At 44.6% G+C, this 25729-nt stretch overlaps 1 protein-coding gene across 2 annotated transcripts in view; it reads left to right on the top strand.

The window, feature by feature from the left end:
* Positions 1–17127, top strand: part of LOC143959323 (glutamine synthetase-like) — a 53681-nt gene extending 36554 nt beyond the window's left edge. For both annotated transcript variants that reach the window (XM_077468014.1, XM_077468012.1), the window contains exons 5-7: positions 6–133; positions 560–759; positions 14694–17127. In XM_077468014.1, coding sequence (XP_077324140.1) covers positions 6–133; positions 560–759; positions 14694–15012 — 647 coding nt within the window. In that variant the 3' untranslated portion in view covers positions 15013–17127. The remainder of the gene's footprint in view (positions 1–5; positions 134–559; positions 760–14693) is intronic.
* Positions 17128–25729: the final 8602 nt, after the last annotated feature.

The raw sequence follows: 25729 nt of genomic DNA, 5'->3' as shown, positions 1-25729 counted from the left end.
TCCAGGTCCCTATTACTGTGGAGTCGGTGCAGACAAAGTCTATGGAAGGGATATTGTGGAATGCCACTACAAAGCCTGCTTGTATGCTGGCATCAAAATTTGTGGCACAAACGCAGAAGTTATGCCATCACAGGTAAGGATAAATTACCCATTCTAAAATCCTAACACAATCTGTGAGGGCCCATTTCCACTATTACTATTCATTTCTTGAAACACTAAACATGGTGTCCAGCAACATTTTTTCCTGCAATTGCTTTACATTGGCAGATGCATAGAAGCCAATGGCCGCATATAACATGCATTTTGATATATTGGCAACAAGTATTTAGCCTTGGTCAATGGTGGTTAACCTGATCTACTCCAAATTATAATCAAAAGCACATTGGGGAAACGTATATCTATATGTGTCGAAATGCAAAATAATGTCATTGCACATAGGCTCATATCTAAATGGACCCTAAAACAATTGAAAGTCTGCTTTGCCCAAGATGGATAGGACTACATTTCCATGTGATGTGCAAACTGTTTAGTTATAGTCTATCTTTTATCTCTTCTATAGTGGGAGTTCCAAGTTGGACCCTGTGAAGGGATAGATATGGGAGACCACCTTTGGATGGCTCGCTTCATCCTACACAGAGTATGTGAGGACTTTGGTGTTGTGGCAACGCTGGACCCAAAACCCATGACTGGCAACTGGAACGGAGCTGGGTGTCACGCAAACTACAGCACAGAAAGCATGCGGAAGGAAGGAGGACTGAAGTGAGTCTCCCAGGCAACTTTTTGGGGCTGGAAGAAACCAGCAATGCTTCTAAAAGCCTACACAATCATGTTAAAAAAATAAATAAATATTGGATCCCAGAAGGAAATGGTTTAAACTAGTGGTCTCCAACCTGTAGCCCATGGGCCATATGTGGCCCTTTTATCTGGCCCTTGGGGCACTATGTATTCCAATGACGAGGGGCAATTCCTCCCATTGATGCCAACAATAAGGCACTATGCTTCCCACTGACACCAAAGATGGGGCACTATTCCTTCCACAATTTTCTACTCCCACTGGTCAGTCTGGCCCCCCTAAAGTCTGAGGGGCAGTAAACCGGTTCTTTTTGTTTCAAAAGTTTGAAGCCCCCTTCAATTTTATGCAGTAAACCTGTAGGCTCCTATTTCTGAAAATGCTGTTACCTGGCTTCATTACATTGAGCTGGGGACCCTTAAAGTGGTTGTAAACCCTGTTACACCACTTTTACCTACAGGTAAGCCTATAACTAGAGGTAAGCCTATTACCTGTAGGTATCTCCTAAACTGCAAGTTTAGGGGAGAAATTTTCCTCTTTCGTCTTTCAGGACAGCACACTTGAGAGACCTCGGCTCCTCTCTTCTCAGGAAACACCGCCTCCACCAGATCTTTAAAAACATTCCTTTCCTCCAGCCCTTCAGTTTTGGTGTTTCCTCCGGCGAGGAGACATCGCTAGGAACCTGGGTTTAATTCAGCTGGGGAGGCTGAGTCCAGTGTTATCCTGAAGGCGGAACGTTCATTCTGGCCAAAGGGATGTCCGGAGAGATTGAGGTCTCTCATACATTGCAGCAGGGCTGGAGAGTCCGTTACCTGCAGTATCTGGCACGTCCCATCCTTCCTTGGGGAAAGCAGAGGCCTGGGACGTTCGTTTTGGCGCTGTCTGGGGAAGGTGTTCACTGGAATTGTCAGTGTCTCCCCCTTGTTAGTGTGGTCGCTGGGTCGGATGACGTCTTTTCCGACGGCAGAGGTCATGCCTGGTTCACCCGCGACTTCTGGTTCTGGTCGTGGGACGCCAAAACGAACAGCGCGAAGGCTGGTGTTTGCCCCATTCACGCTGTAGCGACAGCTAGGAGGAGCAGTTTGCGGCGAATCGACCGTTCGGACCGAAGGGATGCCTGAAACTGATGGTTCCTGTTCGGTTTCGGGTGATGCCAGCACCAGCCATTCTAAGGTACGTGGAACCCTGGGGTGGCATTCCCTTACTACTTCCCGTTTAGCTCCACGGATGATCTCCCCTCCTTGGTGGGAGGGGAGGAGTTGCACGTCTGGGACCCTGGTGGTGGTTGGTCCTAGGAGGGTGCACTCCTGGTGTCGGTCTGGTGTTAATTTTTTGCTGGCAGGGTTTTTTTGTCGTTACAGGACAAGTCCATGGAAAAATCTAAGCTCTCACACGGGTCCAAGAAGAAGAGCCCCTTTATATAGAAGTGTGTTAGGGGAATCCTGGGGGAAAGTGTTATGCAGGAATTGCACTGAGGGCTTAGTCTGGGATCATGCTGAGGAACAAAGTTCTAGTCTGGCGGCTTCTGTTAAAGAGCTCTCCGGCACCTTTCAGTCTTTTAAGGCTTTGTTTGAGAATTTTCAGCCTATACAGCCCCCAGCTAGTCCTCTGCCAGCACAACAGGATGTCACACCTGGCCCTTGGCAGGTCCCTCTGCTAATGAAGGGTTACCTGGGGTAGCAGAACGACACTAGAGGATGATCATGACAGTGAATCCTCAGACTCTTCTGAGTCAGAGGGAGAGAAGGTGGATGATGAGTCCTCCAGATCCTCCCGTTACAAGCTCTCCTTGGAGGAAGTGGAAGAGCTCCTGGGAGCTATTCACACTACACTGGGTATCCAAGGGGAGAAAAAACCCTGGTCTCTCCATGACCAGATGTATGAAGGTCTCGGAAGAACCGAAGAAAAGGGTCTTCCCAGTGCATGAAGTCCTGGTAGACACCATTAGGAAGGAATGGCGAGACCCAGAGAGGAAGCCTTTCTTTTCTAGAGCATTGAAACGCAGATTTCCTTTTTCAGAGGATGAATCTGCTGTGTGGAACAAATCTCCTAGACTGGATGCAGTCTTCTCTCAGGTATCCAGGAGGACAGATTTGGCTTTTGAAGATAGGGGTATGCTAGCCGACCCAATTGACAAGAGGATGGACTATCTCCTCAAGAAATCTTGGGATTCTTCTTTAAGTAATCTTAAGCCTGCCATGGCTGTCACAGTGGTGACATGTAACATGGAGAATTGGTTGACTCATATAAAAGCTCATATTGAGGCAGGGACTGCAAAAGAAACTATTCTTTCCTCCTTCCCAATGCTTTTAAAAGGAGTCGCATACATAGCGGATGCGTCAGCAGAGTTGGTCCGCATGTCTGCTAAATCCTCTGCCTTGGCTAATTCAGCCATAAGGGCGCTTTGGTTAAAAACATGGCAAGGGGACAATGCTTCAAAGAACAAGCTTTGTGGTATTCCCTTCACAAGGGATTTACTGTTCGGTCCAGACCTGGAGGCTGTCCTTGATCGGACAGCGGATAAAAAGAAGGCTTTTCCCTTAAAGAAAAAAGTGGGGGAAAAAATCGAAAAAGAAGACTCGCCCACAAAGGAAGTTTAACTTTCCGAGGACAGAGTCCCAGAAAAAAGTCTGGACCAACAAGGGCAGAGGGCGTGGGGGAAATATTTTTCACCCTCCTGAGCAGTCCCAAAAGTCCCAATGACAAGTTAACCCCAGTGGGAGGAAGACTGGGGGCTTTCCTCACACAGTGGGAGTCGGTTACCTTCAATCCTTTTTATACTAGGCATTTTAAGGAGGGGGTACAGACTGCAGTTCTCAAGCCCCCCCCCCCCCCCTCACAGGTTGTTAATCACAGATCGAGGTGTGCAGAGAAGGCGGCAACCCTTCTGACTTCTCTGGAGAATTTGGAGCAGCAGGATGTAGTGTCACGGGTTCCTCCTGGGGAGATAGGCAGAGGTTTCTATTCCCACATTTTTGTGGTCAGAAAGCCTTCAGGGAAGTTCAGGCTTATCCTGAACCTGAAACCTTTGAATCTGTCAATCTGTTACAAAAGGTTTCGAGTGGATTCCATTTTTTCTGTGAAAAAACACTGCTGCCTCCAAATTGTTTCATGGCGTTGTTAGGTGTGACCTCAACAAGTCACCTATTTGTCAGGTTATGTTACCGTTTCCCAATTGTTAGTTAGAGTTCTTATCTAAGCAAAGAGACACGGAGGTACTCAGTATTTCTGCTCAGAAGTCCGTCGTAACTCTGACTCTCTCTGACTGACTCTGAGCTCTTTATTACTTCTCTTTTATAGACAGAAAAGGGCAAACATCAGCAATATAAAAAACAACATTTTTGCAAAGAAAAAGCAATTCTCCGGGTGTTATCAGCTGATAAGACAATCTTCTGGGCGTAGACTGCTTTTTAGGGCTGATGCGGCCTCTTCTTGATGAGTATGTGACTAAAGATGACGAGTCCTTATTTTACTGAGAAGTATAGAGAAAGACATGTATTTAGTAAGACATATTGTCAACCATTTTGTTTAGACACCCCTTAATCCTTACATTTCCCCCTTTGACATCACCCCTCCCTCTTACCCTGGGTCCACCTGAACAAGTTCTAGTCAGCCTATATCCAGAGTACTCTCCCTGACCGCGAGTTGTCAGAGGGGTATACACCCATCTCCCTGGACAGTACCAACATCTAAAATTCAGGAAGAGTGGCTTTTCTGACAGATGGGTGATGTCAAGGATCTAAATCTACCTATCTTCACAAAAGTTCCATCTTTTCCGCATCATTTACCTTGGCTTTCTTGCAAAAGCACATAAACAACTTAAAGCATGCATAAAAGAAAAATACGAATAAGAGCACCACTATAATCGTCATTGCTGCCTTCTTAACCCAAGAGAATAACCCTGAGAAACTAAAAGTTCCACCAAACGGATCCCAGTCGCGACCAATATTTCGGGCCTTCTCTTGTAAATTCTTTACTTCCGTACGGTGTTGTGCAATGATGTCATAATAGTCAGGTACCTCAATGCTGGTGTTATGTATCCAAGTACAGCACTCATAGTCCTCAGTAGTTTCACAGAGTCCTGTCAGTGCTGCACTCATACTTTCAATTGCTAATTCATGTAATTCTAATTGTTGTCTGATGGCTCTGGTCTCCAGATTTAACTTAGTAATGTCATCAGAGTTTTTCTCCAAAACATCATTAATAATTCCTGTATAGTTATTTAGTCTTTTCATTAAGTCTATACCCCATCCTGTCCAGGACGGGAACCAAGCCCATGCCATGTCCTTCTTCAGGAATATTTCTCTTTTACTACGATACCTGAGGGGATATCTAGGGTGCATGCTAGCTTCTAATAGGTGATCACCTCGTTCATCACCTACTACTCCCATTACTGGTACTAAACTTGCGAGGTAGCACCATCCCTGAGCTCTTCTAGGTATCCAAGTATAACATTTATCCTCACAACAGATGTATATATTGTTTCCTAGAGCTACTGATCTTGAACTGATATCATTTCTATAACGAGAGGTGTATCCATAGAGGGATAAGTTGGATACTAACCACCTAACATTATTATCCACAATGTTAGTGAGGAAGTCAGATAATGTCTGGTGTGTGCTGGAATTACTGGGATAGAAGCTTCCATTTAATACGACAATGGACAAATTAAACTTGCTGTCTTGGCATTCTCCATTTCCTCCCGTTGTGTTCCCTAAGTTGAAACACCAGGCAGGGGAAAAGGCGAGACCATTTGACTTAAACATTACTGTCTCGCTGGTATTTGTTCTAATTATGTTAATGCTACTGTTAGCAAGATCAGTATAGTTTATAGGAACTGCCATCAGTGGTATACTTGCTGTGCTGGGGTGTAATTTGCTACAAATCCAACATTTCTCATATCCTGACTTCTGGGCATAAGCATATTTAAACTTCAGTAATAACATTTTTTTAGAAAATCCTTCATCCTTGTGTATTTTATTCTGTGAGGTAACCAAACTATTAGCCAGAATTACTGAAACAATAAAAAGATACATGTTGTCATTTGCCAACTGGCTCCTTTTTACAGTGAGAAGCGTGGATCCAGGTAGGTTTCCCTTCCAATTTCACTGAGGTTGCTGTAATCAATAGCACCTGGAAAGGACCTTCAAACCTTGGTTCCAGTGTCTTTCTGGTATGTTTCTTTACATACACATAGTCTCCTGGTTGTAGATCGTGAGTACCTGTGACAGAATTAGGGTCTGGAAGAGAAGAATACACACTCTTGTGGATTTTAGTCAGACGCTGTTGCAACTGTATTACATACGTAGTTAACCTATCACATTGCAATTGCATACTTTGAGGAAAATATAAACCTAATCTAGGTGCACTTCCAAACAGTATTTCATATGGGGATAACCCGGTTTTTCCTGTTGGGGTGTACCTAATAGAGAACAAAGCTAAGGGTAGGCACTCAGGCCATGGTTTGTTCAACTCCTGCATGGCTTTTTGTATTTTCAGCTTGATTGTACCATTTACTCTTTCTACTGATCCTGAACTCTGTGGGTGGTAAGGAGTATGAAAACTTTGTTGAACCCCTAACATTGCCATCACATTTTGCATTATTTCTCCCGTGAAATGTGTCCCCCTATCTGATTCTATTGTTTCTGGGAGACCAAACCTAGGTATCAGCTCAGTAATCAGTTTCTTGGCGGTGGCTTTTGCCGTAGCTGATTTCACAGGATAACTTTCGGGCCAGCCTGAAAATAGGCAGATGCACACGAGAACAAATTCAAAGGGGCCGCTCTTAGGCATTTGTATGTAGTCAATCTGCAGTCTCTGAAAGGGATATTGGGCCCGGACCTGATGTTTACGTGGGGTTTTCACTCTCTGTCCTGGGTTATTAATCAGACAGATTTGGCATGCAGCACAGTAGTTCCTTGCAGTACTACTGAATCCAGGGGCTAGCCATCCTTGGCTTACAATCCTATACATAGAATTGGAGCTGACATGAGTGGGTAAGTGGACAGCCGCTGCCATTGCGGGGTATAGAGAAGCGGGTAGACATATTTTGTCTCCTTCTCTCCATACATTGTCAAGGCCTGGTGCAGCTCCCTCCTTAACCCAACGGTCCTTCTCAATAGCCCCTGCTTCTTCCTGTAGTTCCATTAGCTGCTGCCATGTGGTTTCGGGCATACTCACCTGTACCGTGGCTAAGGTCTCAGGGCTTACTTCCCCTAGAGCTGCCTTCTTTGCAGTTAAATCTGCAAATGCGTTTCCTTTTGCCTCAGTTGTTTTTGCGCTCGTGTGTGCCGCTATCTTCATGATGGCTACTCTTTTAACCTTTTGAAGATTGTTCAGGACTCTTTTGATTCCTTCACCATGTTTAACAGGTGTGCCTGCTGCTGTAAGGTAACCTCTAGCTTTCCATATGTGGCCATAATCATGTGCCACACCGTAGGCGTATGCGGAATCAGTGTAAATGTTCCCTTCTTGTCCCTCCAAGTGTTCTAGGGCTTTCTCTAGAGCGGTTAGTTCCGCTTCTTGTGCCGACATGTGTGCTGGTAGTGACTTTGCCTCAATTACCTGTGTGTCCGTTACCACAGCATAACCTGTGTGATATTTACCTTTGTCATCGGCAAATCTACTACCATCTATGTACAGTGTGTGTTCTGCATTTGCAATAGGTATGTCTGTGACATGTGGGAACCCCGTGGTTTCTTGTTCCATAAGTTGGAAACAATCGTGTTCATCAGATGTTATGTCCTGAAACGAAAGTGTGTCAGAATCCTGAGTATCTTGTGCTGTGTCTACACCATTATCATCATTACTCCCCCCTGTCAAATCTGTCTGTAATGGTAAAAGCTGTGCTAAGTTAAAAGAAGTGCATCGCTGAAAGGTAACATTGGGGGGTAGGAGCAAAGTGCATTGTAGACGCAGCTGCCTTGCCATTGATATGTGTTTTGGCTGGACCTGTGACAAGATGGCGTGTATGTCATGTGTGGTATGTACCACTACAGGATTGTCTAAGACAATTTCTGAGGATTTGTCAATGATAATTGACACTGCTGCAACTGCTCGTACACAGGACGGTGATCCTCTAGAGACAGGATCGAGAGCCGCCGAGAAGTATGCTACCGGCCTTTGTTTGATGTGTTGTTGTGTCAACACCCCTGTTGCGTGTCCCGTGATTTCAGCAATGTACAAATGAAATGTTTTGGTATAATCAGGGATCCCGATCGCAGGTGCCGAAATTAGTAACCTTTTTAAGGTGCTAAAAGATTCATGACCTGCTTCTGTGAGTACATAGGGTACTATTTTCAAGCAATCATATAATGGCTGCATCAGAGAACTGGCATGTGGTATCCATTGTCTACAATATGACACCATTCCCAGAAACATACGAAGTTGCTTAAAGTTGCGTGGGATATTCATTTGTCTTATGGCCTGGACTCGGTCTTCAGTGAGGTGTCGAGTACCCTGGGATATACAGTGGCCCAAAAAGACAACCTTTTTCTGACATACCTGTAACTTAGTTCTATTCACCTTGCACCCTTTTTCAGCCAGGAATTGTAACAATGATAGAGTGGCTTTTAAACAAGTATCGTTATCCGGACAACATAACAATAGGTCATCTACATATTGCAACAATACACAAGTGTCAGGCGGTAGCCATTCTCCCTATTTTTACCTTTTAAGGTTTAGTTAGTGGGGCATCGGACAAAAGACCGTCATAACCACTTATGGGTATGGTGTCACGGGATGTCATGTGTGGAGGGACTACTGAATCAGACAACAGACTGCGTGACGCTCCTGTGTCAACCAAACAAGGAATATGTTTACCTTCCACCTTCATCAACATGTGGAGCATTTTGTTCTCTGATTCAGCTAGGACTGGGGCAAGTCATGCGGTCGGATCGTCCCTATCATTGGTACGCCTCTGTCTGTAGTCCCTCGTGTCTCTGTCCGTGTTTCCTTCCTGTTCGTCTTTTATCCTTTTCCTACAGTCTCTTTTTATATGTCCCACCTTGTTGCAGTAATAACAGGTAAGAGGTTTACGGGAGGAATTCCCTCCTTCATTGACCCGGGCAACAGTGTTAACTCCCGGTGTCCTTCTGGGTTTAGTTTCTGCTAAATCAGCCTCTATGCCTTGTGCTTTCTGCAACAATGTTCCTCTGTCCCGTATGGCTCTCCATTCGGGAGTACATGCCTTCAGTTTGTCACCTATTTGGGGTACTAGTCCTTCCATAAACTGTCGATTGAAAGCCCTAATGGTGACGGGTAAGGCTAAATCTAGACCTTCGTCAGCCATCATGCTTTCCATGTTGAGGTAAAATTCTGTAACAGTCTGACCTGGGGCCTGTTTTATGGGCGCTGTCGAACCCCTTTCCTGCTGTTTCCCTTGGCAAAATTCTCGTAACTGAGCAATAAACAGGGGTCTAGAGTCTATATGACGGGGGTGTACTCCTGGCGGGTCCGTGGTAGGATCCCCTTGTGGTCTATGTGGAGCAATTTCATTCATAAATTGATTAAACATCGTTAGTGTCATTTTATGTCTACATATATCTTCCCCATCTTGCCAAGTTGCTTCATGTGTGTCTAGTAATTGTGTCACGAATCTACAGAATGCGGCAGGTTTTGCTACGGGATCAGGAGCATTCTGTATTAATGCCATAAGAGTGTCAGCCGACCAAGGTGTCCATGTCCTCAGAACGACTTGTCGGGTCACTGTAGGTGGCTGTCCTGCTTGACCCGCATTTGGATTACTTACTTGTATTACCCTAGTCCGACTATGGACTGGAGCTACGGGCTCTGGTCTTTGAGCGCCGCAATGCACACATTCCTGTGCCCAGTCTGGGTTCTGGGTACCGCATACTCGGCATACCCATCCTCTTCCTCTTAAGGAAGGATAAAGTTTTGGTCTTTCATTACCTGGTGTGGTAGTGTTATAAGGAGGTGGAGTATCTTACCCTATCGCCGGGAGCAGAAGGAAGACTTTTGTGTCGGACCTTCATATCCCATCCACCTTTTTCCTGACAATACTCCCATCCCTCCTCTTCAGCCCTGTTGGAAACCTTAATTAAACATTGTATTTGTGATACCCATCTGTTCTGCAATATCTCTCCCTGTCTGTCTTTCTTTATTTCTTCCCAACCTTCTACACTTAATCCATTTTCTCCATCCATCCCAAATTTCTTGAGAATCCTATTTGTGCCCTGTGCCTTATCCTTCCCATACAACATTGTAATTATGTCTTTAACAGCATAACATTTCTGAGATTCCTCCTGGGGTTTACCATGTGTCTGGCCCATTTTGACAGTCCTGCCTAGGTGGCGTTTGGATCACTTACTAAGTGTCTCGTTGCCTTCTCCTCCTAGGGTGCCAAAATATTAAAAACCTCTCCTAGATGAGATTTCTGAAATCGAATTACTTTATATGCTAGCCAACTGACAAATATTATGACCAGACTGACGGCTACAACATATACAAGCATTCCCTTTTGGTGGCCAAACACATATGACTAGATCTCCGGGACTTTGTGGAGACCTTTATTCCCTTCCCATTACCATGGAATCTCTCAGCAATCGTTTCTTATTCCTGCTTTATTGAGGCAGTCAGGACTTATACTTTCAACCCGTTTTTAGGCTCATGAATCAAAAAGCGTATATCAAACTTAAGTGTCGGACCCCCAAAGTACTCTTACGAGTTAAGGGCGCATTCCGTTACCCATTGGGATGATATATGTTTCAATTCACACCATACAAACAGGGCTTATCTCAGTCACAACAGACAGATGACAAGTAGACAGACAAGAAACAACGGTAACATAAGCCAAAATATTAAGTTCAAGACCCGCTTACTACAGAGGTTGGTGTTTACCTGAAGAACAATTCAGACAGATCAGGTGGGCACAAATCTAAGAAGCACAGAGTTTATAAGAAAATAAAGCTTTTCTTACCTGCGCAGGATTTGTCTGTGGTTCTTGATGTGCCCAGCCTCTTTGTTCCGTCCTTATGTTCGTTCGCCTCTTGTAGTTTCTTTCTGCAGGTCCCTTGTTCGCGGCGCCAGAAATGTTAGGTGTGACCTCAACAAGTCACCTATTTGTCAGGTTATGTTACCGTTTCCCAATTGTTAGTTAGAGTTCTTATCTAAGCAAAGAGACACGGAGGTATTCAGTATTTCTGCTCAGAAGTCCGTCGTAACTCTGACTCTCTCTGACTGACTCTGAGCTCTTTATTACTTCTCTTTTATAGACAGAAAAGGGCAAACATCAGCAATATAAAAAACAACATTTTTGCAAAGAAAAAGCAATTCTCCGGGTGTTATCAGCTGATAAGACCATCTTCTGGGCGTAGACTGCTTTTTAGGGCTGATGCGGCCTCTTCTTGATGAGTATGTGACTAAAGATGACGAGTCCTTATTTTACTGAGAAGTATAGAGAAAGACATGTATTTAGTAAGACATATTGTCAACCATTTTGTTTAGACACCCCTTAATCCTTACAGCGTCCATAGATCTAAGGGATGCCTATCTGCACATTCCAATTGCCGAGGACAGCCAGAGATTCCTCAGGTTGGCAGTAAGGTCAGGGTCAGAAGTAGTACATCTTCAGTTTCGAGCCCTCCCCTTTGGGCTATCCTCTTCCCCCCAGATATTCACCAAAGTTATGGTGGAGGCTCTGGCTTTTCTGCGACTCAGGAGAATCTCAGCGGTAGCATACCTGGATGACCTGCTCCTGTTTGCGTCTTCACCGGAGCAGCTGGTTCAGGATTTGCAGGTAGCAAGAAATATTTGGAACAAATGGGATGGCTCTTAAACTTGGAGAAATCCAACCTGGTTCCATCGCAGAGAGTGACGTTCCTAGGGTACGTTCTAGACTCAACTCCGCAGCGAGTCTCTCTCCCAGAGGAGAAAATTTGCAAAGTAGACAAGGCTTTGGCAGTCCTACAAAGCAATCAACAAATCTCTATAAGAAAGGCCATGTCAGCCTTGGGACTGCTGACATCGGCCCTTCCAGCAGTAAGGTGGGCAGGAGCACACTTCCGCCCCCTGCAGCTTTTCATTCTGGAGGTTTGAAATCATACCCAGAGTTCTCTGGACTCTACAGTTCTCATTTCAATAAAAGTAAAGAGGTCCCTGTGGTGGTGGAGAAGAGCAGCAAATCTATCTCAGGGGCTAGAATGGATACTTCCAGTGTCCGAGGTCGTCACAACGGACGCAAGCGGCACAGGTTGGGGAGCACACCTGGAGAAAGGTCTGGCCCAAGGATCTTGGAGTTTCGAGGACGCGGGGAAGTCCTCGAATTGGAGAGAGCTGAGAGCCATCTTCCTGGCTTTCAGGTTTTTCCAACTGGAACTCCAGGGACATCATGTTCAGGTCTGTTCGGACAATTCTTCAGCGGTTGCTTACATCAATCGACAGGGGGGCACAAGAATCAGTTCCGTTTGCTCTCTAACGGAAGCAATATTCAGCTGGGCAGAGGTCACAGTGTGCTCTCTATCAGCAGTACACCTGAAAGGAGAGCTAAATCGGAGAGCAGACTTCTTCAGCAGGAAGAAGCTGAGGGAGAGCAACTGGGTCCTGAATCTGGGAATCTACAAGATGATTGTCCAGAGGTGGGGGTGCCCATGTGTGGATCTTTTTGCGTCAAGAGAAAACGCAAAAACTCCTCTATTCTTCTCTCTGAATTGGGGGGATGGAGCAATAGGAGTGGATGCTCTTTCTCAGAGACGGCCTTTTGCCAAGTGCTATGCCTTTCCCCCTCCCGTGTTGCTGCCAGCAGTTCTGAGGAAATTCCAGTTAGAGGATACAACCCTAATCTTGATAGTCCCACACTGGCCCAGGAGGCCTTGGTTTTCTGTCCTAAAGAAGCTGGCGGTGGAACCGCCTTGGATACTTCCGGTCAAAGATCTACTCTTTCAAGGCCAATCTGCTGCCCTCAGGTGGAGTGGTGGAGTCTGGCAGCCTGGCTACTGAAGAGGAGATGCTGAAAAACAAGGGGTTCTCCGAAAGGTTAACAGCGACTCTTCTGAGTTCTAGAAAGGAAGAGACACGCAGGATTTATTTGAAGGTATGGACAAAATTCAATTCCTGGTGTGCGGAGAGTTCCTTTAACGTTCATAGTCCAGTAGCCATGCTGGAGTTCCTACAGAGGGGGGCAGATAAGGGACTGGCTCTCAGTACTCTTAAAGGACAGGTTTCTGCTTTAAGTGTTTTTCTTGAGCAGCAACTGGCAGTGAATCCTTGGGTTTCCAGGTTCTTTAAAGGTTTAAGTAGACAGAGACCAGTCAGTTTCCATCCCTTTCCAGTTTGGGATCTATCTTTAGTTTTGCAGGCTCTTACAGAGGATCCTTTTGAGCCTATCAGTTCTTGTACGGTGACATTTTTAACCCTCAAGATGTTTTTTTTTGGTAGCTATCACTACCACAAGAAGGGTCAGTGAGCTAGAAGCCCTCTCAAGGAGGGCACCTTTCCTTCAGGTTTTTCCGGATCGGTTTATTTTTAAAACTGATCCGGCCTTTTTGCCAAAGGTAGCTTCAAAATTCCATAGAAGTTAGGAAATTTGTTTGCCCATTTTTTGTTCGAATCCTGTGAGGGAACAAGAACATGTCTTCCACAAGTTAGAAGTCAGGAGGTGTGTGTTAAAATAGCTGGAGATTAAGGAGCAATTCAGGAAGTCCGATTCATTTTTTGTTTCTTTTTCAGGGGCTAGGAAGGGGTCCAAAGCCTCTAGAAATACTATAGCCAGGTGGATTAGGTTGGCAATCAGTCAGGCATACATAGCAAAGGGAGTGCAGGTCCCGGAAGGTATTAGGGCCCATTCCACTAGGGCTATGGCCACGTCACACGCAGAGTGGGCTGGTGCTACACCCGAGCAGATATGTGCATGGGAGTGACGTCATCGCCGCTTCGGCCAATCACAGCGCCAGAGCCACAAACCCAGTAGTAACTCCGGTGGAAGATGTCAGTGCTGTACTCGGAGGGCCGACGTCGATCCAGGGCATCGTTCTAAGGTAAATATTTCAAAGTTTTTCTACATTGTTGCTCTGGGTCAGTAATTCTCATATCCAAACTACTAGTATTTTCAGTAGAAGGCTAGCAATGGCAGCCTAGAGGTTACACTCCTTAGATAGATAATATATACTTTTAACCGACCATTAAGAATAATTATCTATCATAATTAATGTTGCCCTCTATCAATAGAGCCAAGATGTTGATAAAAACTAGCGCTTGATTTTGTTACCATTTTACAGTAATCCTTATCTTATATACACTATATTTATTGCATGCAGTAGTCCCATTTGATGGATGTTAGATTTTCACAAAGTATGAAAAAGTTTACTATTTCACATTATTACTAAATGTCGAAGCCCTTAGCCCCTGTACACACGGTCGGAGATTTTGCCAACCAAATCCGTCGGATTTTGCCCGTCGGATTTAGTCCGACGGATTGTGTCCGAAACTGTTGCATACACACGGTCGGGCCAAGTTGGCGAAAAATCCGATCTTTCAGAACGTGATGACGTAATTTAGTTAGGATGGGACTACATTCAGGCTAGTAGCCAATAGCTTTGATGTAGGAATTTGATCTGAGCATGCGTGGCACTTGGTCCGATCAAAATGCTATACACATGATCGGATTAGGTCCGACTGGCCCAGTTGGTCGGGAAATATTTCCAACATGTTGGAAAATTGGGTCGGACGGAGATTCGGACGGAATCAGTCCGATGCATACCACACACAGTCGGATTATCTGACGACATGGTCCGATAGGACACATTCCGACAGATTCTCCGACCATGTGTACAGGGGCTAACTGTTGGCAGTGACCAATTCTATCCATGTTTAATGGTGCTCTATTGAGATTCTACAATGACCCGTTAACACACCAGTTTGATTCAGCATTTCCTTCTTGTCCCTCCAGACACATTGAAGAGGCCATTGAGAAACTAGGAAAGCGTCACAACTACCACATCTGTGTCTACGACCCACACGGCGGTAAGGACAATTCCCGACGCCTGACAGGGCAGCATTCAACCTCCAGCATTCATGAATTTTCAGCTGGTGTGGCCAACCGGGGTGCCAGTATTCGAATCCCACGCCAGGTCGGGCAGGAAGGCTTCGGCTACTTCGAAGATCGCCGCCCAGCAGCCAACTGTGACCCCTACGCCGTTACTGAGGCCTTGGCCAGGACGACCCTTCTGAACGAAACGGGAAGTGAAGCTAAAGACTACTTTAATTAAATGTGGGGGCTGGACACACCCAGTAGATTCCATCCATTTTGCATCTTCTTTCCATCTCTGTCTTTAGTGGGTTGGTCAGCTCAGCTGCAGGCTCACAGCTAAGTTGTCTCTTGCAGGAAAAAAAAAGAATGTTTCCAGGGTGTCTGTGATGCCCACTCTTGTCTTTCCCTAAAGAGTGGCTGACATGGCTAGCTTCATTTAAAAAAAAAAAAAAACACAATCTGACATGTCTAGTATTAAGGGAAAGACTGCAACTGTGTCCAGAGATAAATTAGCTGAGAGTGAAAGCAAGGCTGGCTGCCAAACTTGCTCCATTTTTTAATCTGTTATTTACTAATCTTTCTGTACAGTTTCTTCCACTTTGGAAGGCTGAGGGCATTGATTGTTATAGACTGAAAGCCAGTGGGATGGCTTATTTTCAGAATTCCTTATAACTGCACTCCTTAACCACTTTCAGACCGGACCATTTTGCTGGTCAAAGACCAGACCACTTTTTGCGATTCGGCACTGCGTCGCTTTAACTGACAATTGCGCGGTCGTGCGACGTGGCTCCCAAACAAAATTGACGTCCTTTTTTTCCCACAAATAGAGCTTTCTTTTGGTGGTATTTGATCACCCCTGCGGTTTTTATTTTTTGCGCTATAAACAAAAATAGAGCGACAATTTTGAAAAAAACGCATTATTTTTTACTTTTTGTTATAATAAATATCCCCCAAAAATATATAAAAAAACTTTTTTTTCCCTCAGTTTAGGCCGATACGTATTCTTCTACATATTTTTGGTTAAAAAAAAATCACAATAAGTGATTATTGATTGGTTTGCGCAAAAGTTATAGCGTTTACAAAATAGGAATAGTTTTATAGCATTTTTATTAATAATTTTTTATTATTTTTTTTTTTACTAGTAATGGCGGCGATCAGCGATTTTTATTGTGACTGCGACATTGTGGGGGACCCATCGGAAATTTTTGACACATTTTTGGGACCATTGTCATTTATACAGTAATCGCTGCTATATAAATGCAGTGATTCCTGTGTAAATGACACTGGCAGTGAAGGGGTTAACCAGTGGGTGGCAGTGTAGGGGTTAAGTGTTCCTAGGGGTGTGTTACTAACTGTGGGGGGTTGGGCTTTCATTTAGTGAACACTGATCTCTGCTCCAATCACATGGAGCAGAGATCAGCGTCACTAGTTGCTAGGCAGAATGGAGAAATGCTGTTTACATGGCATTTCCTCCATTCAGCCGTCCTGTGAGACGATCGCGGGTATGCCCGTGGCGATCGAGTCCGCGGATCCCGCGACCGGACTCACGGGGGTCCGGACCAGTGCGGGAGCGCGCCGGCGCGCTCCCGATGGCAGGACGGCATTGAAGATTGGACGTACATGTACGCCAATATGCCTGCCCGTGCCATTCTGTCGACGTACATCGTCGTGCGCTGGTCGGGAAGTGGTTAAACAGATTAAAGTGGTTGTAAACCCTTGCAACCAACTTTGACCTACAGGTAAGCCTAGATTAAGGCTTACCTGTAGGTCCAAGAAATATCTCCTAAACCTACATGGTTTAGGAGATATTTGCCTAAAGACAGCCACTGCGCGCCGCGGTCAACGGCGATATGCCGCAAGTGGCGGCTCCCGTGCGCATGCGTGGGAGTGACGTCATCGCGGCTTCGCCGAATGACAGCGGCGGAGCAGCGAGACCCACCGAGAAGATGGATGCGCCGGACTACAGGGGACAGCGGTGACATCGCTGGCTCCTGTGTCAGGTAAGTGGTGCGATGCATAGTAGTCCATTATGCTTTACCTTTGCAGGGAATGAAAGAGGAAGTAAACTCATCAGGGTTTACTTCCTCTTTAATGTGTGACCTACAAGGACCATCAACCTGCTTGGCTGAACGGGGGGGGGGGGGGTCGTATTTTTTTGTTTTTAAAGATCCCATGATACCTCATCCTACTTGTGGGGTGTTTGTTTTGTTTTCTTTTGTTTTTTAAGCTCCAGTACAGTCATGTTTGGGTCTGAACTAAAGTTCTTCAGAAGAGGGTTTTATTGTAAACAGTGTATTAACATGTGACTGTTTTGGGATTTTTATCACTTGAATAAAGCCGGGAAAAAAATCAACCACCTGTGTTTAATGAGTGTACAAAAATATAGACCACGCCATCCTTGTGGTTACAAATGTCTGACACAGCCCAGCCTCTAAACTCACAATGTTTCAATGCACAGATTGATCACTGGGGAAATGTTTCCTGCAGAAGACTGATGACGTATCAGCCTAGGCAAGGTCACTTTGCTGAAGCTCCAGGAGTGCTTTTCATTAATAAAAATATAACTAAAGGCAAAACTTTTTTCAGTTTTAGAGAGATTAGAACCCCTGTCAGGTTTTTACTGCTGTCTGTTCCCCCATTGGAGAGATTCACCCTCCCTGTGTGTCCTGTTTACTATTATCACTGAGAGTGATGGCTCAACACCAACTTCTTTCACCAAAACTAGAATAAATGGGAAATTTTCCAACGGGGACACTAGTTCTGGTGACAACCAGGGATTCTCTCACTTTGGATGAATTTTCTCTCCTCTCCCGTATTGGCTATGGGACAAGAGGTAAAGGTGAACCCCAGGGGCGGACTGACAACTCATGGGGCAATAGGAGATTATGGGGCCCCCGGGCAATAGGAGATTATGGGGCCCCCGGGCAATAGGAGATTATGGGGCCCCCGAGCAATAGAAGATTATGGGGCCCCTGGGCAATAGGAGATTATGGGGCCACACAGTGTACACACAGACACACAGTATACACATACACACACTGAAAAGGTACTGGAGAGGCGGGGCAGCTGTAATCTTGGGATTTAAAAAAGATTTTTACATACTGTCCTTGGTTTTATTAAGGCTGGCAACCCTGAACCGCTGGAAGTGGCGGTTCGTGAATCGGGTCTCCTGGTGGGACAGGTGGCCTGTTCATAGTGCGGGGGGGCACTACTTCTCTCTCCCGCTCCTCCGGGTTAACAGCCGAGGGGCTTGTAGCCGCATCGCTTGTTATCTCTGGAAAGCCGAAAGGGGTTAATAGAACACTGTCATTTCTGTCTCCTGCTTTGTTCCTCCGTTATCAGCTCAGTCATTTCTGACAAGGGACTTCAAGCCGATTGATGGCCTCAGCTCTGTTCCTGTGAGCTGTGTGGAGGGTTAGGGGAAGGGAAGGGAAGGAACCCCCCCCCCCCCCCAAAAAAAAATCAGCTATCAGAGCTCGTTTCACTGAGCTCCGCAGAGAACGTCAATGAGCTCCCACACCCCCTTTTTTCCTGAAAGCTCAGGACAAGCTTTATAAATTCTGGACATCGAATGTAGAGAAGAGAAGATTGCAGATAAACAGGTAAAACTTTTATATAGGAGGATTGGTTTGATCTCTGTATCACCTGAGGCCAGTCACTTCACTGGGTGTATTGTAAGTATTTAAAAGCACCTTAAGTATTCCAATCCTTCTATTACAGGGGCGGACTGACAACTCATGGGGCCCCCGGGCAATAGGAGATCATGGGGCCCCCAGGAAATCAGATTATGGGGCCACACACACACACACACACACAGTATACACAGGCATGTTTCTATTGGCTGAGAAGGTACTGGAGAGGTGGGGCAGCTATAATCTCTGGATTTTTAGACCAAAAGGATGTCGGTAAGGGGAATTTCAGAGACAGATGTAAAAAAGAAAAACACAAATTTTTTACATACTGTCCCTGGTTTTACTGAGGCTGGCAACCCTGATGGGGCCCCCTAGTGGCATGGGGCCCTCGGGCAGTGCCCGAGTGCCCCAATGGTCAGTCCGCCCCTGGTGAACCCCCCCCCCAAAAGGACACAGGGCAAACAAAAAGCTGGCAGGGGTTATAATCCTCCCTTGTGCTATTCATAATTAAAGCAATATATATTTTGCCTTATGGCCTCATCCACATGGGATCTGTACTTTAGATGCAGCGGGTATTGTCACGGGTGCATGCGCTCTGAAGGAACGGCATACCTTTTTTTATTTATTTTTATTTTTTTATAGTTACATAGTAGGTGATGTTGAAAAAAGACATACGGTCATACCTGTATCGTTCCTTCACAGCCGTGCTGTAAACAGTGACTCGCGCACGCGTGGTAGTGATGTCATCGCCAGCTCAGCCATTCATATCGCCGAAGCTCGTGAAGATGGAAGCGCCTTCATCGGTGACAACCCGCAGCTGGAGGGCTTCATTTTCAGGTAAGTCTGTCATAATGTGCTAGTATGTGCTAGTATGTGATGCATGCTAGCACATTATGACTTAAACTGTTTGGTGTCCATTTTTTTTTTTAGCGATTTAATACCTCTTTAACCACTTCAGCCCCGGAAGGATTTATCCACTTTCCTGACCAGGTCATTTTTTTGCTATACGGCACTGCGTCGCTTTAACTGACAATTGTGCGGTCGTGCCACACTGTACCTATATGAAATGTATGTCCTCCCCCCCCCCCCACAAATAGAGCTTTATTTTGGTGGTATTTGATCACCTCTGGAGGTTTTTATTTTTTGTGCTATAAACAAAACAAAATAGCGACAATATTGAAAAAAAAAAAACTAATTGTTTTACTTTCTACTATAAAACATTTCCACAAAAAAATAAAAAAAAACACAAATGTAATCATCATTATTTGTCTGCATGCAAACAAGCAACAATTGTGACTATAAATTAAGTAACACTCGTGCCTTGATAGTGTAATGTGATTGTATCTGGCTGCTGCTGTATATACTGTTCCCTGACTGGGGGGACAAATGTGACAATAAATTTAGACTAAACACCGCTGACCCCGCTACGTGTAAAAAAAAAAACTATAAAATCAATACATACACTGGTAACTAACACAGTAGCTAGCTCAATAGACAATCAGTGAATTGGTGACTCAAAAATGTCAATAGTATCTGACTATTGGTGACTTATTATATAAATTATAAAGTGACTTGTGATAAACTGTGCAAATATAGGGGAGATAAAGTGCTTGGAGCTCCGTGCTTCAAAAGGTGACTTTATTTCCACCGGATGCGCACTCACCAGATGAGTTGGACTCCTCTGCCATATGGCTAAGAAAGATGTCAACTGTGCTTTGATTAAAGCGGGAGTCCGCCGGGAGTTCCGCCATTTTTTTTTTTTTTTTTTTTAAAGCCAGCAGCTACAAATACTGCAGCTGCTGACTTTTAAAATAGTGAAACTTACCCGCCCAGCGCGCCCGCGATGTCGGTACCCGAAGCCGATCTCTCGATCGTCTCTCGGGTGCTGCCGCCGCCATCTTGGTTATGGGAATCAGGAAGTGGAGCCTTTCGGCTTCATTTCCCAGGTTCCCTACTGCGCATGCGCGAGTCGCGCTGCGCAATAAGGATGGTCCCCGCTGTCTCTGGGATCCGTGTGTGTTTCCCAGCAGGCAGCGGGGGGACTTTCGGAAAGGGGCGTGGATTCTGCGGAAAGGGGCGTTCCTTTCTGCAGAATCTACGCCGGAAGTGGGTGCAGATACCTGTACTGTACAGGTACCTGCACCCCCCTCCCCCCTGAAAGGTGCCAATTGTGGCGCCGGAGGGGGGGGGGGATTCCAATGAGCGGAAGGTCCACTTTAGGGTGGACCTCCGCTTTAAGGGGGGACCTATCCCGTGGTCTCTGGATTCTTCCGCTGTATAGGTGGACTTCCTAATGGTAACACTGGCAATCCAGGGTATGCAGACGTGGAATATATAAACAGAGGACTCCTCGTAGTGTAAGATCCTTTATAAAACGTATTCTGCTGATACATCTTATAATAAAACTTTTTTTTAAATTGTGATCAGTTTAATAAAAGTTCTGATGAAAAATGTCCGCGTGCAGCTGTCGGTAACTGGGGAATGGCGCTGTCTGCAGACCAGCATGTGTTTCCAACGTCTGTGCCAAATATGACACATCGGGACTTCAGGCTTGATGTGTTTGGTCATCAAAGTGCGACATTATCAAAAGCAGGATGTCCCTTTGTGTTCCAGTCCATTATATAGGTGGTCATAATAGACAAAACCCTTCCCTCTGTGTATACTTAGACACCACCAGGGAGTTCACCCTTAGGATGAATGGCAGAGTGACTTATTATCCCCTAATTACATGATGCTATGTCCACCAAAGCAACAATTGTCTCATTAAATTGACAGTATATAGTATACTCGGGCAATGTGATTTTAATTGCACAACAGTGTTTTGTAATCCCTCCTTCTTGGGCACAGGATGTAGCAGTGGAAATATCTATCTATCTATATATAGATATATATATCTATATATAGATATATGTATACTATATTACCAAAAGTATTGGGATGCCTGCCTTTACATGCACATGAACTTTAATGGCATCCCAGTCTTAGTCCGTAGGCAGAGCCATCTTTAATATTGATTGGACCCTGGACAAACTTTTTTCTCCCCCCCCCCCCCCCCCCCCCCATGTATTATTGTTCTCCACCAGCTCTGACACATACAATAAATAGCAGCCAGACTCAAAATCTGTTTACTAAATCAGATCAGGCAGCGATTGGTTGCCAGAGGTTACAGTGAGTCATTACCGCTCACTGACTGGCTGCTAGAGGTTACAGCACACATTATGGCTCACTGTTTATTTGCTAGAGGTTACAGCATATGACTTCTGTTTGTTGGTGGGTTGCTAGAGATTACTGCACATCAATACTACTCACTGATTGGTTGCTAGAGGTTACTGGACATCCTTACCACTCACTAATTGGTTACTGGACATCCTTGCCGCTCACTAATTGGTTGCTAGAGGTTAGTGCATATGTGACGGACTGGGGTTTATATGGTCACAAAACAGACACCCCAAAGCAAAGTACATATTCATTTTTTTTTTATATTTCTAAACATCCCCCTTCTATTCTATTAATAACCAGTAGATGGCAGAGAAGGTACACAAACAGAGTCTATATAAGGCCACACACCATGTGACTGGAAATTAAACTACTTCCAGCCATAAAGTCAGTGGTCATATCTCATGCTGTTTGTGTGATTCTTTGCAGGTATGTACTCTAAATTGTTCCTAATCTGTATTAATCTGTGATAGAAAGATTCCCAAACATCTTGAGCAGATGCAGAAAAAGTCTCAGCAGATTTTATGCTATAGTTTTGCTGTAATTAGAAGTTTAGAACAGCATGTGTCAGAAACAAGTGAAAAGTGCATAAGAACATGAAAATACTGCATTAGTCAGAACAAATGTCTATGATAAACACTAAACCTTTCTAAATAGGTATATTTAAACCTGATTTATTGGAAATTGCATAGATTTATAAAAGCACATGTTTTCTGTTATTTAATATAGAAAAAAAACTACTGTATGTAAAGCTTATGTATTGCATCATACAGACATGCAATGTGCACCATCTAGTGGTTAAAAAAGAGTACTACCATGAAAATATTTGTATTAAAGCAATGCATTGCTAGTATGATTATTGCACACTTAAAGTGTACCAGAGAGATAAAGATAATTATCTATAACACTGAATACCAGGGATATATATGTTATTAAATATAGTAATGTTCATTGTTATAACTACGTTTTAAAATACTTTAGTTAAAATCGGTTTTATATATATTGTTAATGGTTATAAACATGTGACTATAAAAATGTAAAAGATGTATTGTTATGTAAAAATTAAACTACTTCCAGCCATAAAGTCAGTGGTCATATCTCATGCTGTTTGTGTGATTCTTTGCAGTCCACGCCAAGCTGATCACCTTATTTCATCGCGTCTACAACCATCGGCTCTCTTAATTCACATTTTGAGGCCGGTAACACATATCATTAGCCGTTGTACACACGGTCGGAGAATCTGTCGGAATGCGTCTTATCGGACCGTGTCGTCAGATAATCCGACTGTGTGTGGTATGCATCGGACTGATTCCATCCGAATCTCCGTCCGACCCAATTTTCCAACATGTTGGAAATATTTTCCGACCAACTGGGCCGGACGGACCTAATCCGATCATGTGTAGAGCATTTTCATCGGACCAAGTGCCACGCATGCTGAGATCAAATTCCTACATCAAAGCTTTTGGCTACTAGCCTAAACGTAGTCCCATCGTAACGAAATTACGTCATCACGTTCTGAAAGATCGGATTTTTCGCCAACTTGGCCCGACCGTGTGTATGCAACAGTTTCGGACACAATCCGTTGGACTAAATCCGACGGGCAAAATCCGACAGGTTTGGTTGGCAAAATCTCCGACCGTGTGTACAGGGGCTTACTGTTCACTGATTGGTTGCTAAAGGTTACAGCACAACATCTCCTCACAGACTACACACCATGGACTGGGGAGGTAAGGGGACCCATCAATATACAGAAAACACCTAGGGATCCTAGGACTCCTGAGATCAGTGGCAAAGCTGGGGGGTGAATGGGATCATTGGTGTTGGTATGGGATTATTTAGGAATCAGTACACGGTGTCAAATTCTGAATCATGTAGGGCAAAGTTGGAAATCTTTGGCAAGTATATAGTGGGGGATTCTACACTGACCACCATTAGAGTTAATGTGCGTGTAAAGGCAGGTGTCACAATACTTTTGACAATATTGTGTATATCTTGTTTTACGTGACAGGTAGCCATGAGTAAGGCCTGGAGTGGCTGAAATGCATCAAAATATATGGTGAGCTGTGATTAAGCAATTTGATGTAATAAAGGATACGAGAGTAGAGGATCAATCAGGTACGTAAAACTGCTTTTCTTTGTCCCCTACACAGAAACGAGCAGTTAACCCTTGCATTGGGGGTGCAGCCTCTTTTCAGTGAGGCTTTATATGACACAAAGAATTTTACTGACAATGTTTGAAAAGAAAAATCAAATGTGCGTCATTTTCTATTCCTCCACCCTGAGACCAAGAATGTTCAGTTCTATGGTACAGAATGTCAATAGCTGGAGGCGAGGGGCTTCAGGGAAAAGGGCGAGCAAAGTTAATTGTAATGCCGAGAAGAATGGAAATATTTATTACCTCGGTCTACTGTATGAAGTCTGGAGCTGGGTTCACACATGTCCGGCTGCGGTTTGCAGTTCGGAGTCCAGTGTGGTTTTGTTCACTGGTTTAGGTGCAATTCGTGTGCAAATTTTTACTTGAGTTCGCATCTAAACCAGACACCCAAAATTGCATAGGACCCTTTTCAAAAACAGACCGCATCCACCCTGGACATGTGTGCACCGGCTCCATTCAAAGATGGTCCGATTTGCATGTTTTGCGAGTTGGATGGAGTTAAAAAACACATCCAATTCACATACAGTGCCTTGAAAAAGTATTTATACCCCTTGGCATTTTCCAGATTTTGTCAGGTTACAACCAAAAATATAAATGTATTTTATTGGGATTTCATGTGATAGACCAATATAAAGTGGCACATAATTGTGATGTGGAAGGAAAATGAATGGTTTTCAACATTTTTTAAACAAATAAATATCTGAAAAGTGTGGTGTGTGTTTGTATTCAGCCCCCCCGAGTAAATACTTTGTAGAACCCCCTTTCACTGAATTTACAGCTGCAATTTTTTTTTTGGGAGATGTCTCTACCAACTTTACACATCTAGAGAGTGAAATTTTTGCCCATTCTTCTTTACAAAATAGCTCAAGCTCTGTCAGATTGGATGGAGAGCGTCTGTGAACAGCAATTTCCAAGTCTAGCCACAGATTCTTGATTGGATTTAGATCTGGGCTTTAACTGGGCCATTCTAAGCCCCTTGTACACACGGTCGGAGATTCCGACGGAATGTGTCCGATCGGACCGTTTTGTCGGATACGTTTTCCAACTTGTTGGTAAAATTTTCCGACAAAATGCTCCGATTGGACATACTCCGATCATGTGTAGAGAATTCCGATCAGACAAAGTGCCACGCATGCTCAGATCAAATTCCTACACCAAAGCTATTGGCTACTAGCCTGAACGTAGTCCTGTTGTAGCGAAATAACGTCATCACGTCGGATTTTCCGACAACTTTGTCCGACCGTGTGTATGCAACAGTTTCGGACAAAATCCTACGGATTTGGTTGTCGGAATCTCTGACCGTGTGTACAAGGGCTGACACATGAATATTCTTTGATCAAAACCATTCCATTACAGTGCTGGCTGTATGTTTCGGGTCGTTGTCCTGCTGAAAATTGAACCCCCTCCCCAGTCTCAACTCTTTTGCAGACTCTAACAGGCTTTCTTCTAAGATTGCCCTGTATTTGGCTCCATCCATCTTCCCATCAACTCTGACCAGCTTCCCTGTCTCTGCTGAAGAAAAGCATCTCCCTAGCATGATTCTGCCACCACCATGTTTCACGGTGGGGATGATGTGCTCAGGGTAATGCGCAGTGTTAGTTTTCTGCCACACACATCGTTTTGCTTTTAGGTTAAAAAGTGAATCTTTTGGTCTCATTTGACAAGAGCACCTTCTTCTACATGTTTGCCGTGTCCCCCACATGTCTTCTCGCAAACTGCAAACAAGACTTCCTTTGGCTTTCTTCTTGCCACATGCATGACTAATAGTTGTCCTGTGGACAGATTCTCTCCCCTGAGCTGTGGATCTCTGCAGCTCCTCCAGAGTTACCATGGACCTCTTGGCTGCTTCTCTGATGAATGCTCTCCTTACCCGGCCTGGTCAGTTTAGGTGCATGGCCATGTCTTGGTAGGTTGCGCCATACTCTTTCCATTTTCAGATGATGGATTGAACA

Source organism: Lithobates pipiens, unplaced genomic scaffold (assembly GCF_037356315.1).
Source record: "Lithobates pipiens isolate NorthernLeopardFrog02 unplaced genomic scaffold, aLitPip1_a1.2 Scaffold_11, whole genome shotgun sequence".
Classification (NCBI taxonomy): domain Eukaryota; kingdom Metazoa; phylum Chordata; class Amphibia; order Anura; family Ranidae; genus Lithobates; species Lithobates pipiens.
Note: the sequence above shows the minus strand (reverse complement) of the source record. Positions and strands in the feature narration are given on the sequence as shown.